Source organism: Coptis chinensis, chromosome 6 (assembly GCF_015680905.1).
Source record: "Coptis chinensis isolate HL-2020 chromosome 6, ASM1568090v1, whole genome shotgun sequence".
In the NCBI taxonomy this organism is placed as follows: domain Eukaryota; kingdom Viridiplantae; phylum Streptophyta; class Magnoliopsida; order Ranunculales; family Ranunculaceae; genus Coptis; species Coptis chinensis.
Window position 1 is genome coordinate 51,092,088 of NC_141461.1, and position 18,758 is coordinate 51,110,845.

The 18,758-nt window shown below is 38.3% G+C and overlaps 1 protein-coding gene across 1 annotated transcript; it reads right to left on the minus strand.

Annotated features, from left to right (window-relative positions):
* Positions 1-1,964: 1,964 nt before the first annotated feature.
* On the minus strand, positions 1,965-2,453 carry LOC147493446 (uncharacterized). The gene has a single exon (XM_086567866.1). It carries the CDS (start codon positions 2,451-2,453, stop codon positions 1,965-1,967), a length of 489 nt encoding a protein of 162 aa, XP_086423992.1.
* Positions 2,454-18,758: the final 16,305 nt, after the last annotated feature.

Genomic DNA, 18,758 nt, shown 5'->3' on the forward strand with positions numbered 1-18,758 from the left:
AATGTAGTTGTCAGTAACTTGACTTAATCAACTGGCATTCGATATCTTAACACGGGGAGATCAACAAGCATATAATATGGAGCCCATAAACATAATATACGTAATTTGGGATTAGGGCAGTAGTGCAACAATAGCCTTTAGTGGAATAAACCATTTGTTGACGGACTTGGGCCGTGTGTTCTGTGCGAACATGGGAAGCCCATGCCTGTCAGGAGACCTAACCCTAATTTCTCCTCATGGTCCCTGTTGTAGCCTATATAAAGAAACCCTTCTTTCCTGGCCAAATACTGAGTGATTGGTCAAGAACAATTAGTCCCAAAATTCGGCCAAGAGAGAAAGAAGGGGCTGGTAGATCGTTACCCACACAACGTCCACTCCAAGGATAGGAATACAACAGAAGATCAAGAGGTTGCTGATTTGTAAAGCTTGAATTCTCAGAGATATCATAGCTGTTCAAAGGTATGATTCCTAATCAAAATCGCGAACACCCTTATTCCGCTGCGCATGGGTTTTCACGGTTTGTAAACCATTACATGCAACCATAACGGTTCCTACACAAATATCCCAAAGGCATTGTAGGAAATATCCTCGAAAAAGTCCAAGACTCTTACTATCCCATTGATTTTGTCATTTTGGATACAGAAGTTGTCTATGACTCCATTCCGATCATCTTAGGGCATCCTTTTCTTGCAACTTCAAATGCCCTCATAAACTATCGGGATGGTTCCATGACCATATCCTTTGGAAATCTTTCTGTCGAGGTAAATGTTTTCAAGTTAATGAAACAAATTCCAAATGCTAACATTGATGGTGAGATTAACACGATTGATAGTTTCGCGTAAGAGTATCTAACAAACTCTTTTCCTGATGATGAAGTGCACCAATTTCTTTCGTTTGGTGTTTCCGAATTTGATGTTAATGAAGAATGAGTTTTGGTAGTGGTGAGAAGGGTGTTGAAGTTCATCTTAGACTCTTTGTTTAGAGGAAGGTTTGTGATGGATAATACACTAACTTTTGTAACTCTTCTCTCCTATTTGGCTTTTGGAATTACTCTCAATCTTGACTTGTATTGAAATGATTTAGAACTTGTATTGAAATGATTAGAAAACTTGTATTGAATTGATTAAGAGCTTTGGTTTACACTAAAGCTTAAAGAACATGAAAATGGAAAATAAGGAAATAGCAATTTAATTTAAAAACATTTAACCTACTCCTAATAACCAAATATTAGATCTAGGGTTTCTACTCCTAACAAACCAATTGATTTGGACCCTAAAACATCGGATAAGAATTTCTCTACATTTCTTTGGTTTATATAGGATACCATTTACAATTATACCCTTCCTTCTAGAAACAAACTTATGGGCCTTTAACCTAAGCCCACATATTATAAGTCTTGAATTTGGCTTTTGGTCCCTGGGTCAGTAGCTTCCAGCCTTGAGTCCTTGAGTCTTTGACTTTGACAGTTGATAGTTGACTTTTAACTTTGACTTTCTGGCAACTTTGCTCCAAAGCTGGAATCTTCCCAAGCAGCGTAAATAGCCATTCTTTTTGTGCCAAAATGCACATATTAGGAATATGCGTCCTAAATGGCCTGTATCCTGCAAACGGTAGAAAAAACTATAAGTTGTCTATTCATTAAGCATAAGAAGGGCATATATGAAGCATTGCAAAGGTAATAAAACGTACATTTGGGAACTGATCAGTTAACTCATATAGTAAGGACGTCAACGCGTTATTAGAGTCAGTGCCACTATTTGACCCTACTACCATGATATCTAGCGATTTTGAAGAACATAAATCCGTCTTCTCTGTTGAAGACGACTTTCCTCAAGAATCTTTGATCCCAACTCCTCCCACTGCACCCCTAACTTAAAGCCTCTTCATTATGATTTGAAGTACGTACATCTTTTGTTTTTTAAACAAATAAGCTAGGGTTAGGCAGACCACCACCTGTATTAAACTCAATGTTTCCTTACATAGATTTTTCCATTTGCATCCTCATTTACAATGGTTTGTAATTCATAATCTAAGGGACTAGCAAAATGGATCAGAGACAACTTATGATTATGTACAAGTCTTGCAAGATAGTCATCTACCTTATTCACTTCTCTAAATACATGTGAAAAAGTAATATAGCTAAACCTCTCTTTCTTCCTCTCAATAGCCACCACCACATCTCTACAGTACCATGGAGGTTTCTCTAACTTGTTAATGGCATTTATGGCTCTCATAGAATCAGACTCCACCTCTACCTCAGCAAAACCTTCTAGTATGCATCTCTCCATACAGACCTCAATAGCCTTGAGTTCTTGGAAAATAACTGAATGATGTCCTCCGGTCCCACTAAATGCTGCAACAACTCTACCTTCCTTGTCTTCCATCATGCCTCCATGACTTGGACCATTCTTGTTTAGTGCCCCATCTATGTTAGCTTTAATCCTGTTGCCCATTGGATGATTCCATGCACAATTAATATTCACCTGTTGCTTGAACTGGGTGGTGATGTTTAACCTGAGGCAGAGATTTCGAGCCTTAACAGTATCTTTGACATCAGGTCACAAGACTTGTATATAATTCCTCAAATCTCGAACCAACTTGTTGAACAGTGTCTCTAGAGGTTTGGAGGTTTGCTGGAACCATCTGTTATTCCTTTCTTTCCAGATACTATTCACCGATGCACAAATGAATATTTTGTACATATCTCCTACTTCTGCGTCTCTACTCAATCTCAATAAGGAAACCCATTCTCGATTTGCATTGCTAGTATCGGTAGAAATTCCCAACAACCTATTTACTCTTGAGAAGAAGTCCCTCGAGTAAGGACACTCAAAAAATAGGTGTGCAGAGAATTTTCTACTGTGTGACCAGAGACAGCAGGAAGACTGATTAATAATTTTCTTGCATACTAACCTGTCTTGTGTGGGGATTCTGTTGGAGAAGAGCTGCCAAGTAGTGAATGAATTCCGTGGCATCACCCAACTGCCCCAGACCAACCGACTCCATATTTTCTTATCTCGAATAGGAGACAAAGCTACATATGCACTGCTGGAAGAGAACATCCCACTATGGTGTGGTGTCCACACTATGAAGTCTGAATCCAGATGCTTGTTTAAGTTCACTGCCAATATGCTACCTTTCAAATCTTGAGATCGCAAGGTGTGTACTTTTGCATTCTAGATTCCAGAAGTCATGATATCACTCACTTTAGCATCCATTGGAAAATCCCAAGCAGCCACTACCTCTTCATCTTGGATTAGGGGTGAACGAGAACACCACAAGTCATGCCATAGTAGAGTGTTTTCCCCATTTGCAATCTCATATTTGATGAATTTCATTGCAATCTCTATGGTACTCAAAATATTCCGCCAAGTCCATGAGCAATCTTTTGGGATACTCATGGTCCAGAAGAACTTCTTCTTAATGTGATGTTTCCACGTCCAATCCACCCATACAATGTCCTCTCTCGTCACCACCTTGAATATTAGACCACAATAAGCTCCTGAGTTCCATCTTTGTAAATTCATAACTCCCAAGCCACCCTCATCTTTAGTGAGACATACTATACTCCAACATGCCTAATGATGCCCTTTCTTCATGGCTGTACCCGTCCATAAGAATTGTGCACATAACTTTTCCACTTGTTCCAGAACAATAATTGGGAAAATATAGGTTCTCGGCCAATAAGTGTGGAAAGAAATAAGAACTGAGTTGATCAGTTGTAATCTACCTGCATTTTGATGTACTTACATCAAAATATTCTGCCAAGTACGTACATCTTGATGTCGATGGTAGTCACCCAATTATTATTTCATCAAAATTGACTACCGATCAAGAAAAACGTTTAATTCAGGTCATTTAAGAACACAGTTCTGTAATAGGATGCATGGTATTTAGATGACATCAAGGGCATTGACCCTAGTGTGTGCACCCATCACATACATCTTGAAGAAGGAGAAAAGACATCACGTGATCCACAACGTCGTCTGAACCCCGCCATGAAGAATGTGGTGCGAGCGAGAGGAAGTTTTAAGATTACTTGATGTGGGTATTATATACCCTATCTCTGATAGTGTTTGGGTGAGTCTAGTCCACATTGTCCCTATAAAGTCTGGCATTACAATTATGTGAAATGAAAATGACGAATGCATCTCCACTTGCATCCCAGTGAAATAGACAATTTGCATTGACTATCGCAAACTTAATGCGGTGGCACATAAAGATCACTTCCCTCTTCCCTTCGTTGACCAGATGCTTGAACGTTTAGCTGGTCATGCATATTACTATTTTCTTGATGGATATTTAGGATATTTTCAAATTGTCATCGATCCTGCTGATCAAGAAAAAACAACGTTCACTTGTCCCTTTGGCACCTTTACATATAAACAAATGTGTTTCGGCCTTTGTAATGCCTTTGGTACATTCCAACGTTGTATGCACATTTTCAGTGATATGGTTGAACGTTTTATGGAAGTTTTCAAGGACGATTTCTCCATATATGGTAACTCATTCGATAGATGCCAATCAAATCTTTTCCAGGTGTTTGCGCGTTGTGAAGAGAAAAATCTAGTCCTTAACTGTGAAAAATGTCATTTTATGGTTACCAAAGGAATCGTTCTAGGACATATTGTTTCCAAGGACGAAGTAGAGGTTGATAAAGCAAAGATTGAAAAGATTTCATCTCTTCCTATCCCATGAACGATTCGTGACATCCGTGCCTTCTTAGGTCACGCTAGATTCTACAAGAGATTCATTCAAGATTTCTCAAAGGTTGCTAAACCTTTAACCAATCTCCTAATTAAGAATGCCATATTCGATTTCAATTTCAATTGCAAACAAGCATTTAAGACTCTGAAAATCGCCCTGACTCCTATCATCCAACCACTAGATTGGTCGTTTGAACTTATGTGTGACGCTAGCGACTATGCTATTGGAGCCGTCTTAGGCCAACGTCGAGACGGCAAACACATTGTCATTTACTACATTAGTAAAACTCTTTATGAAGCTCAACGAAATTATGCCACCATTGAGAAGGAGTTCCTAGTTGTAGTATATGCATTAGATAAGTTTCGTCCATACCTAGTTAGTTCTTTGACAATTGTCTACACTGACCATGCGGCACTTCGTTACCTACTTGCGAAAAAGGATGTGGAACAGAGATTGATCTGATGGATCCTTCACTTGTAAGGGGTTACTTTGGAAATTAGATGTAAAAAAGGTTGCGAGAATGTTGTTGGCAACCATTTATCAAGGCTCGTCAATGATGTTGATAACGATTCATACCCCATCTATGATTCCTTCCCTGATGAGCACTTGTACTCAATCTTTCCATCTCCTTGGTACGCTGATATAGTGAACTACCTTGTTACCGAGGAAGTCCCTTCCTCTTGGTCTCGTACTAACCGCAAAAAGTTCTTCTCCACTGTGAAATTATATTTCTGGGATGATCCCTACCTCTTCAAATATTGTTCAGACCAACTCATACGCCGTTGCATTCCCGATTGGGAACACAATGACGTGTTATCCTATTGCTATGAACAATCTTGTGGTGGTCATTTCAGTGGTAAGAAAACTACGGCCAAGGTTCTACAATGTGGGTTTTACTTGCCCACACTTTTTAGAGATGCACATGAGCATTGCAAAGCATGTGTTCGCTGCCAGCAGCTGGGCCGCATTACTCTACGCAATATGATGCTCTTAAATCCAATTCTAATTATGGAAATTTTTGATGTCTGGGGCATTGATTTCATGGGTCCCTTTCCAAATTCTCACGGCTTTCTCTACATCCTGGTAGCTATTGACTATGTGTCAAAATGGATTGAGGCAATATCATGTCGTGCTAATGACCATAAGACTGTCATAATTTTTGTAAAAGAAAATATTTTCTCTCGTTTTGGTGTCCCCAGAGCTATCATCAATGATGGGGGAAAACATTTTTGTAATAAAATTTTTGAGTAATTAGTAAAGAAATATGGAGTTAGCCACAAAGTGGCAACTCTGTATCATCCTCAGACTAGTGGCCAAGTGGAAGTCTCTAACCGAGAGATAAAGTCTATTCTGGAGAAACAGTTAATCCATCTAGGAAAAATTAGTCTCTTCGATTATCCGATGCCTTGTGGGCATATAGAACGGCCTTTAAGACACCTATAAGGAGGCCTCCTTATCGCCGCGCTTTTGGAAAACCTTGTCATCTGCCGGTTGAACTTAAGCATCGTGCTCTATGGGCCATTAAAAGCCTCAATTATAATATCAATGTAGTAGGCGAAAAGAAAAAGTTGCAAATAAATAAGCTTGAGGAAATTCAGAGTGATGCTTATGATCTATAGAAATCCTATAAAGCCAATATGAAAAGAGTGCACGACAAACATATATTGCAGAAAATTTTCAAAATTGGTCAAAAAGTTTTGCTTTACAACTCAAGATTACATACTTTTCCAGGAAAATTGAAAACACGATGGTCTGGTCCTTTCATTATTTTTGCTAGGGCAATCTCTTTGAAAAATTTAAACGATAACAACGAATTTTAAGTAAATGGTCAACATCTTAAACATTACCACGAGTTATGGTCTCCAGATGTCGACAAGACTCTTCTACAAGATCCAGTCTACACCGACTGATAGATTTGTTTGGTGTACTTCATTTCATGTGTTTTAAAAAGGGAGTACACCATTTTGGTAGCCAGGCCCTCTTTTATTTTCTTCTCTCATATCACTTGGAGTGTGTGGTTGCAAGCACCGGAATCGTAGTCTACAATAACTCCATTTCAGAATTGAGTATAAATGTCTTAAGATAATCAAGCAAACGTGTTTGCTGGTACATGATGGGTACCCAAAATTTCCCCTCCTTCTTTCTCTCCCCTTTTCTACTCTCTTCCTCGAGAAATTCAGTTAATCATTTGGTGCAAGTCTCACTCATCACAGATAGGTAATGGTCATAGTACTTTTGCTCATAAACGAAGTGCGCGAAGGATGGGGTGGTGTATGCATTATTAAACGCCTTTCTGCCCCAGTCTTCAATCATTGGGCAATACTTGCCGGTATAAGGTATACTTTTACCTGACACCAGCTAAGTAGGATAAACTTCGCCGCTGTACCGCTGCTCCCACAGGATGGGAATCGTCTTGAGGATTAGACGTTAAAAGACTCACCTTGTATATATTCGTCTTGAGGATTCTGACGTTATAAGACTCACCTTGTATATATTCGTCTTGAGGATATGACATTAAAAGACTCCTAATATATATAGTTGTGTCTTTTACATTTGCACTAACACTGTGCACAAAGAGATTCGTGTTCAACCTCGGATATTGCCTACTCGGGACACGGGCAATTGATTTGATCCATCAGGCCAACCCCTAGCTGTTCGCTATTTAATTTTGTTTCGGGGCAGTTTGAGGCTATACCATATGTAATAAGAGTAATATTATTAGACTGTTATACCCCTCGCACGGTCCAGGATGGTACCGTCTTGCACCCTAGGCCCCCAAAACATAAAAGTGAAGCCCACAATCTGGCTGGATTGGGTTCACTCCAAAGCCGACATGACAGTTGCCTGGGATTTTATGTGGAGAGTCTTCAGGCCGTCTAGTGTTGCTAACACATTAATCTCCCCTTGCACATAAAAAAAATATAATAACAATAATAATAGAAATAATAGAAATAAACTATATATAGTTGTTGCATTGGGCCTAATGATTATGTCCAACGGCTCTATACACCACTAGGCCCAACGACTTTATCCACCACTAGGCCCAACGACTCTATCAAGCACAGTTTCCCCCAAACGGTCATGTTTATTTCCTATAAATATCAACCCCCTCACACTACTTCACTCATCCCATTCTCTATCTCTCCACATATTAATTCTTCCACACTCTACTCTTTTATCGTATAATGGATCCGATCGAAAAATTTGAAAAGCAACAACGTGACGATGCTTTCAAGGTTTTCATGCTAACGGTGTTTATCGTTATCATATTTTTGATTATGCATCTAATCCTCCAAAACATGTAGATCTATGTAACGTACATCTTTCCTTTTCTTTGTTGTTTTTATATATTAGCATGGTGTGTTAAATAATTTTAACACATTTGTACGGTTTACGTATTAAATGAAGAAATTCACTATGTTATATTTGGGTGTATTATTTGTATTTTTCCTTCATCATAAAAAAAAAAAAAAAAATATATATATATATATATATATATAAAAATATAAAACCTATATAAAAAAAAAAAAAAAAAAAAAAAAAAAAAACTCACAAAACAAAACAAGCTCGAATCATTATGTTCAAATCAAGTCGCACATGCTACTTAGTGATCAGCCCCCAAATGTACATTTTATTACCTTTACAATCCTTCAAATACGCCCTTTTTATGCTGAATGAACAGACAACTTATAGCTTTTGCTACCGTTTGCAAGATATAGGCCATTTAGGATGCATATTCCTAATACGTGCATTTTAGCGCAAAAAGGATGGCTATTTACGCTGCTTGGGAAGATTCCAGCTTAGGAGCAAAAGTGCTGGAAAGGCAAAGTCAAAAGTCAAAATCAACTATCAAAGTCAAAGACTCAAGGACTCAAAGCTGAAAGCTACGGTCACAGGGACCTAAAGCCAAAATTAAGAATTTTATTGTATGGGCTTAGGTCAAAAGCCCAAAAGGTTGTTTCTAGAAGGAAGGGTAAGGATGTAAATGGTGTCCTATATAAACCAAAGTTGTAGAGAAAAAACATTACCCTAAAGCTAATCTTTGGTCATTAGGAGTATATAAAATGTTTTAATTTAAATTGTAATTTCCTTGTTTTCCATTTTTATATTTTTCAAGTTTTAGTGTTTTCAATACAAGTTCTTAATCTTTCAATACAAGTTCTTAGTCCTTTCAATACAAGTTTTTCATCCTCTTTTATATACAAGTTTTCTCTACTTATCTCATATTAATTAATCCCACAAACACAAGTTATACTCATTTGACAAGTTCAAATGAGTATAACTTTGTGAGTAAGATAATCATCAAAACCAATTTTATTCCATATTTCTCTATTAAATGTGTTTAAGATTTTAACAAGTTTAAGATAAGAACTAGTCTTTCCACCATTAAACTTAAGAACAAAAGAGTAAGAGAGACTAGAAAATAGTAGAGAGAGTTGTTTCCATCCATCTAACCATTCCTCCCACCAAAAAAATTTAAGATGAACAACAAAACCCTAATCACCACTACTACTACATCACATTCAAATGGCATTGCCGTCATGGATTTAAATGGGAAGAGGAAGATGGAGAAAAGCAACACCCATTGAACCCTTCTTCTTAATCTTACTTTCAATTTTTTTTAGTTTTTTTCTTGATTTCATTATTGATGTTTCGTTTTCGTATGTTTCCAACACACTTCTGGGCAAACGGAGCCCGAGAATAGCCCGAGACGAATCACCAGAACTTGCTATCGAAAAATGAGTGCAAACGGAAAAAACGAACTCGTGACGCGCCTGTCACACGCGAGCCCGCGCACGAAACGCGACCGCACATGTTAGACACGCACCCGCGAACCGTTCACACACGCTCACAAAGGACATGGAATCTTCATGTGTAAGTCTACTTTAATTCTCTCTGGTTTTTTTTATTCAACTATTAGTAGATAAAAAGTAGATAGATTTGCAAAGTTTTAAGTTTTCAAAAACCAAAAATTCAATTCAAAAGCAATTTAAAAATTAAAAGTTTTTATTAATTAAAATAAATTAATAATCCATCAGCAAAGTCAAACATAAAAATTAGTTTAGTAGAATGTTTAGGTTTTAGTTTTCATTAAATTGTTGTTTATGTATGATTAGATTAAGATAATATCATATATAGTTGAGTCAAAACACAAAAAAATTAATTAGGATAAATACAAAATAGTTTAAGTTTTAGAAGTTTAGTATTTTGGTTTAAGTTTACTTAACAAGAGTTGGGGATTTAACCAACTTGGACCGGTTGGATGTGCGAGGCACGAAAGAGTAGTACCACGCTCGCACATCACAACCCAACTTGGGGGTTGAATTCCAATCTTTGATGAACACTTTCCAAACTTTTACGTATTTTGTTTAAATTAATCATTAGGGAATAGTTAATTAGTTAAACGTAGTTAAATTTTCGTGTTTACCGGTTTCATAGTTTTAAGCCCACAAAGGCAATCAATTGTAATTTATTGGCTTTGCCAACATTTTGACCCGACTTGTGGGTCTTAGTTAGATTAAACTTGTAACTGTAAGAAAAAGCTCGATTGGTGGGTTGACATGCAAGACACCAAACACTTCGTCAACCCCACAACATCGCCTTCACCCCAAGGGTCATGTACGCACACCTTGGACGGTAATTTCTAAACCTCCTCACTACTAAGTGTAAGAGGATACTTGTGTGTTACTAAGAATGCTTGGATAATTATGTGATTTACATTTCAATCTCGTCTTTACATTAACGCTAAGGCTAACCCCAAGCCCTAAAAGAACAGAGAGTGGGATTAAGCCCCACTTTAGAACGGATGTTGCTTGAAATGTTTGTTACATAGACTAAACTAAAAAGATAAAATCAATCAAGCAGAGGCAATCTAGTCACGTCCATCTAACACACATCTAGCAGGAACAAAGAGAGTAGTAAACTACCAAATTCCAGTAGACCAACCACATTCCTCACTCCCTTCCCTCAGAAATACCGTGGGTGAGATTCTTGGTGGCATACCATCTGGTGAAGTAGTGAACTTCTCCCTTGACGCGTGTAGTTCCCAAAACACAGTTTCGCGCCCACTGTTAAATTCAAACAGACCATAGTTTCTAATCTACAGACATTGCATGCAAACTTTTCAAAAACTTCAAAGCTACAAACGAATTTTGCTGTTTGAGCATCCAATACATTTGTGTGCACATATAAGTAGATTCTAAATAGTCTCGCAATCGTGTATGAGACTACACTCAGGCTATACAAAGCTTAGCACGTTTAAAACTTACCCACGTAGGAGAGCACGTCGATCTCGACACACTCCTATTTCTCATCCCCCAACTACTAGGATGGCGAATGAAATATAGTTCAAGCTGAAGAGCCTCTCTCTAGTTTCTACACACCGTTACAAGATGGACCTCCATCTTGTATACGACTCACACAGCTCAATAGCGATTTTTGCATCCCACCGAATGGGTTCAATCTCTTACCCGTCTTTCACAGTCTCGAACACGAGTTACCATACGAACACTTATGCCGGATACACGAGGTCTGTAGTACGTTCAATCATCCAGGTGTTTCTAATGTTCAGGTTAAACTAATAGTGTTTCCCTTCACTCTAGCTGGCAAGAGCCACGCATGGCTTATATCACAAAAGCCCGATTCTTTTTATACATGGGAAAAGGTAGTGTTCTCCTTCATGAAGAAGTATTTTCCACCGAAGAAAACAGAGGTGATAGTAAGCAAAATACAGTTCTTCAGACAGAGTCCGAGTGAGACATTCTTCGAAGCATGGGATAGATTCTATGACCTGCTCTATTTATGTCCTTACCATGCATAAACTAGAAAAATCCACTCTTGACTAATGTTTTTACAAAGGTCTTCTCCAAGAACACAAAGTCACACTGGATATCATGAGTAATGAAAACTTTTTAGATAAAGGTGCTACAGAAGCTCTAACCTTTCTAGAAGACCAAGTAGAAAAGAGTACTCATTGGGGCGACACAAACAATCCCATAACATCTTAGCCCAGTACTCCTAAAGCAAATGGTATAATTGAGGTGAAATCCGATCTAGAGATGAAAACACTAATCGAAACCCTCACATGAAAGATTGATGCCCTTGCAACCAAACAAAAAGACCGTACTCCCCAACTAGTCATGAACATAGATATAACACCATGCACTTTCTATCTAGATGTAAATCACATATCTGACCACTGTCCCTTGCTCAATAACATAGCATCACTTCAACCAGAAGAAGTTTGTGCTTTCAATATACTAAATGCACCATGGAGGCAACACCCAAATTTTCAATGGAATCCTAATCCACAAACCCAACCACCTCCAGGGTTTACAAATCATGTCAAACCACAAAATATATTCAATCGGTTCAGACAAGGACAAGGTACCTACAACAATCAAAATAAAGTAATGGTTCCATCCAACTTTAACCATGACTACCAAAATCCACCAATCAACAACCAAAGAGACTTAGTACCAGTTGCCCAACCTACTAATGTCCCATTAGACAAAACATCTGAGATGATGCTATCCTTGATGCATCAACAATCTCAAATCTTAGTGTGCATACAACAATCTCTAAGCCACCTAACCCAAGAGAAAGCCCAGAAAGGTGTGTTCCCAAGACAAGCAGCTCCTAATCCTAAACAAGCGAACTCAGCCTTGGAAGCTACAAGCGCCTAAATCCTTTGTTCCATGATGTATTTCAAATCCTTTCATTCCCTTACATCTGTTTCTATAGAGTATATTAGAAAAGGTAACCGGACCACTCCATTTGGAGTGTGTGGTTGTAAGTGCCAGAGCCTTGAGCTAGTCCACGTATACTTGTATATTCCTTGTTAGCACTTTTACTCATAGTTGGAGTAGTGTACCTCTATAGAGCAAGTATACAACTTTCTTTTTCTTTATTTTTCACTTTTTTTGTTAAAAATAGCTTTTCCTTGTTATTTTTATAAAAGTTATTAGTTTTTCCACTTTATAAAAGTTTTTGGATTCTCAACACAACACTAGTCATGTGTTTTTGTTTCAAAACGGGCAATGGATTCTACACTGACCAACATTTAGAAAATCATAATCTAGGGGGGGTTTGAGATTAGTTTTGCTTATTAAGGGTTGTCTATATCACCACGCTATTCGCACGGGTCTAACATTCCATGTCTTGCGCAGTAAATCCCCCAACTCATCTAACTGAAGCTCTGTCTTTCTGGATTGGGTTCACTCAAACCGACATGAAAGTTACCTAAGACAATCTGTTATGGTATGTTTTTATCACTGCTTTTGTACGAATCCTTTGTACATATCTCAACATAGTTTTCCAAAACTTGAGGATATAAAAATTTGAAATCTTACATCCCAGAGTAACCAAAATGATACTGGATAAATGTATGATTTTATCTTCTTGTAAAAACCCTCTATCTTGTTAGAGATATCTTTTAAGAAAAAAAACAAAAAAAAAAAAAAAAAAAAAAAAACTCGACGAAGCGTTGAATTCTAAAATTAAACAAATGGTGTAACCCAAAGTGAAACTATGATTTGTTTATTTCTATCATGTACCTCTCTATTATTGTCTCAAGAATCCGACGTTAAAAGACTCATTTTGTACAAAAAATTTCAAAAATTCCACCCTTTCTTTTTTTTTTCTAAAAAGTCTACAAATTTTCCAGTTGTCAAAAATTTCAAAAACTTCTTTTCTCTCCCCTTCTATAAACCTTTCAAAATGTCTAAAAACAGTTATTCTCCACCGAGCAAGGCTCAATGGAGACGTGTACCTTCTGCTTTTGAAGTTTTTGCATCTCTTCCGATTGATATAAAACATGATATCTAGAAGAGAATTTAGACCATCATACCTGGTGCAGGAAAAAATTCCTACGCCCGTAGACGGCGTGCAGTCAGGGAGAACTAGTGTTTGAGATGTCAAACACTAGACTGCCCTGGGCTTTAACTGATAAGTGGAGGCTCAGTATTTACAGTCTACATGTGTCTTACACCAAAGCATAGAGCCCAGCTTCATAGAGTAATCAAACCATCTGGTTGGGATTGACTCGAGTCTTGGGGATCTGACTAAAAACGACCCACATTTTTACAGTTTTTTAAAAATATAATCCAAAAAAATTAATTAGTCTTTAATTTAAAATTTATATGTTCTTTCCAACATCTGTTTCCTTTTTTCTCATAACACTCTTTTTGATTCATTCCACTATTCGTGTGCTTTGTGTTCAAGTTGGCATTCTCTATTCTTTTTAGAGCTCATTCGTGTATACAGCTTATGTCATCTTCACACTTCAAAGCATTCATCTAACATCCTGTGTGTCATACTGTCACAGCCCGATTTTCTAAACAATTAAAAATAATGAATATTTGAAATATAAATATCTCAAACATCATTATGTTCAATTGTCTAAAACCAGAGCTATGACGGGGGGTGATACAACACAATCAAAACCTAAAACCCACATCACAACAGGATCAACTTAACAACAAAAATATCCAAATTCCTCAACTATCACTTTATTAAAAACTTTCTTCCATCCCAATACAAACATAAACAACTTTAAGAATAACAAGTCTTCAACATTGTATTTCATGTCATATGAAAATGTAACTTACGTTATTACATCTTTCCAAAAGATCATACCTAATAAACAAAACTCCCAGACTGCTCCAGGTGAGAATCCAAATCACACGCCATGGTTCCACTTCCTTCCACCTATGTTCCCAAGAACACACCCACGTTGCCAAAACAAAGCAAACATGGGTCAGCAAATTGAATTTGCTGGTATGAGTAGACTAAATATATATAAACATTATCATACTTTGATTATTCAAACAATCACTTAATATTATCCCATAACTTAATCATTCACAGCTTGGAAGACAGGTAGTTCCGTCATTTTAACCGGCATAATTTCTTCCCAAGCAAAACTTCCATTTTATTAACTTCCATCTTATTAACTCATTATAATAACTCCTTTTAATATCTATATAATTGAATTACACTTACCGATATCCGCCGCTGTATAAGGGTAGGACCGCCCCTCAAGACAAAATATTATTAAGTCCTACCCTCCCGCAAAAAGAAAGTTAGAACTTGTATATATAACCGATGTAGATATTCTATATGTATTCAAAAGGTAAACCCAAAGCTTTCGTGTAAACAAATCCATTTCTCTTATCAATTAATCAATTACTTTTCTTATACACCCATTTCACAACCTATGTCCCTTAGGTCATTCCGCCACATTCAAGGAATACCCAACCTTACATTCCCGTACACTCAAGGAATACAACTAACCCGCAAGGCTGAATACCTTAGTTCCTCTCTAGGGTAGTCCAAACAATCTGGTCATTCATGGCACATTCAATGAATACCGGGTCATTCATGGCACATTCAATGAATACCCTTATATAACGCTTAACGGGCCATTTATGGCACATTCAATAAATGCCCACCTAACATATGACTTCATCGGTCATAAACTCAATTCCAAAACTTGAGGCGTGGAGAGTTCTAAAAGGGTGCAGTAAATTTTGTTTACGCATTATTGTACTTTATTTTATATATCATTTCAGAGAACGAATGAGTATCTTGATTCCTCTATTTTTTTTATTTACGCGTTATTAATTTCAGGGATGTCTTAGTGTCATAACGTTGCATATCATAAAATACTGCAACATCACATAGTAGTTAATACACATACACACGTATATATAGAGGTCTTAGCCTAAAGTCAAGTATGCTAATAGCCCTAGACCTACCTTAATAACCCAAATCATAATCCGAGTTAAAAAGTCAAATTGGGTCAACTGGTCAAAGTTAACCCTAGTTAACAGTCAACCCTGGTCAAAGTCAAACTGTCGTTTCCAAGTTCAACAGGTTCAGGGTCATAGCCATGGTTCATGGCTAAGGTCAATATGCATGGCTCATGGGCTCATGACCAAGGAAATGGTTCGGACCCAACTAGCCGAGCCCAAACCTTAGAACTCGAAAGTCTAAACATTGGAAAACCCATATAGATCTATTTTAAGTCCAGTGGACTGGCCCAAGCAATATTAGAAACTGGCCCAAAACAGTTAAGTGGTTCGGTCCAAAAACTAAACTGAAACTAGCCCAACAAAACAAAGGAAACGGGCCCATAAACTAATATTAGAACTGGTCCCAAAACTTAATTAAATTGGGCCCAAACAAAATAGAATTTGAACTGGCCCAACATAAAATAAGGTCGGCCCAACCAAAACCAAAGGTTTTGGCCCAAGGCCCAAACCGATATTATCTTGTTCATCTTCTTCACGGTTCTCCTCCTCCAAAGACCACACCGAATTTTCCGGCCACCACTCCCATTCCATCAAGTCGGTTCGACTCCAAATGAAAACCCACTAACATTAATTAACGCCAAATCCTCAATTCCTTAAATCCAACTTCACCAAAAACTAGATCTATAAACTGCCGACCTCCATTAAAGCTTGTTTCAAGCTTCCATCGACCCCACACAACCCTCAACCACCACTAACCAACCAATAACCAAACATAGTTCAAACAATCGTTAGAAACGATAAACCCCAAGTCCGGTAATGGCGATAACGCTCCCTCAAGGCTTCACTGCCCCCACTCGACCCTCATCGGTCCCCCACAAAGACACGATACAACCAAATCACAACACAAAACGAGTTGAACCGCCGCCCTCGATGCGGTTTCACAACCACCATTAGTCCGGTTTAAAAGCGAAACTGGCGCTTCCTCTCGCGACGCCATTAAGCGCCACTAGCGCCTGTTCAGAGCGTGAACAGAGCTACAACAGTTCAAAACAACAACTATAATAAAAGGCAGTACAGTTCATGGAGCTCGCGCCTCCATTAACAGAGCTCCGAAGCTTGAACTGTTCCAACAGTTTTAATGAAGGGCATCAACAGTTCAACAGTTAACTTCAAATCCGAAATTTCAATAAAGTTTAATAAAACAGATGACTCGAATTCCAATACCACGGATAATGAACAGTATCAATACACAGAAAACCATAAATTCGGTGAAATAGCAAAATAGCTACTCACCTTAACTAACAGCTCGACGAATTTTCCTAGCCCGAATCGTCGTGCTCCACCTCTCCAGCAAACCAGCTTCTTTCTCTGCCTCCATTTTTTATATTTTATTATCTTCAAAACCCTATTCTCTAGAACAATGTGTTTATATACTTGGGTCCGAAACCCAAGCCCAACACCGACTCGGGCCCAAAACCAAGCCCACGTATCCCGAGTCCAATCCGATGAATTTTTAAAATAAACAATTAAATTAATTAATTAAATAGAAAAATACGTATAAAAAAACACGGGGTGTTATACATACAACCTTGGATCAAAGCATGTGATATACCATTGGATATGATTTTTTGCGCTGATCGTTTAGACAGTTCGTTTGTCCGAATCGGACCGGTAACGAAGTGGGGATTTGCATTTTACGCGTTACGTGATGGTACGAGACCTTTTCGGTATTTCCACATTTCATATGGGCTTAGGCCAAAAAATTTAAAACCTAAAAAACCAACAACCGAAAGGTCGTACACAGGTTTAAAATCCAACCATGCGACCGCTCGACATACCATCTTCTCCACTCAAAACCCTAGCTCGCAAAACCAAAGTCGACACGTGCCCATGCCTACCCTAACCTGTGTCGTGCCTCCTTCTTCTCCAAATCCAAAACAGTTTTGACTGCCACTAGCAAACCTTCACCCCACCTCAAATCCACTTTCAAATTAACCAAAACACCCTCCCATGGCTGCCGATCAAAAGATTGTACCCGAAATGGATTTTTCAAATCTATTTGATTCGAGGGTTTTTGATGTTTTCTTCAAGGGAAAAATCCTTAGAAGAGGTTGGAGGCCACTTTTGCTAGAACTGACTGCCCATTACTCCCCTTCTCTTATTCAAGCTTTCTATCGCGGCTTAGCTCGTGATAATGAAGGCTTGGTTACCATTTCGTTTGGGGGCCGCTCTCATGTGTTCACTAGGCAAGCAGTTGGGTCCATTTTGGGTATCGAAGCGCAATACGAGGTATCTGAGAGTCAGAAGTTCCATGGCACAGTGTTCGATTTGATGCATGCGACTTTGTTAGAGGGCGAGTACGTCAATGGTTCCACTTGCGCGAGCCAGAGTTCTTTGAGAAAGAACCAGTTGGCAGTGACAACGTGGATTGCGCACAACCTTGTGAGGATGATGAAACCTTCGGATATCAGTAAGTCGATCCTTCACATTCTTTGGATTTTACATACCCAGAACAATGGGTTCTGTATTTCTTTTATCTTGTGGGACCATCTTTCTCAGTGTAGATGGAGTACTGCTCCCTTTCTTACCCTTGTAACTAAGCTCATGCTTAGTTGGGGAGCAGCAGTTTTGAGTGACTTTGTGGTAGTAAAGTCTGCCACATTCGATCACTCCTGTTTACCTTCATTGCATTTAGCACAACTGGTCCCCAAAGGCGCGCTGTACAAGAGATCGAGCACGGTCTCGATGATGATGAAGCTCCACCTCCACCTCTTGTCAACTACTTTGCTCCAGGAGCTCTGTCCCAATTCACACATCCCTTGGATGCTTTGCGACTCCTGCATGAGGGTCAGCGTCAGCTACATCAATAGTTGAGTTCAATTCAAAGACGAAGCAACAAGACCTTTCGATCAAAGACTCTCCGGATGCCGGGAGCTGCGATATGAGTTAGTTCCACAGGATTTTACGCTTAAGAGAGCCCGGCAAGAGGGAAGAGATAGGAGTAGCTCGAGTTTGTCTCGACGTTGTTAGTTATCCCAAGCAAAATCTGACTAGGCAACTCCCTAGTGTCCGCATATATAGTTATATGTAATTTGTTTTCGTTGTAATACATGCTTTTACTTTCTGCACTTCTAGTTTTTCTTAGTATTATCTGTTATGTATGTTTGTGTTTTGTGGAATGTATAAGGATTTGTGGTATATGAGCAGAAGGACATACAAATACATCATGCCCAAATTTTCTTATTTTCTACACTATGCATGTTTTTTTCAAATAAAATTCAAAAAAGCCAAAAATTT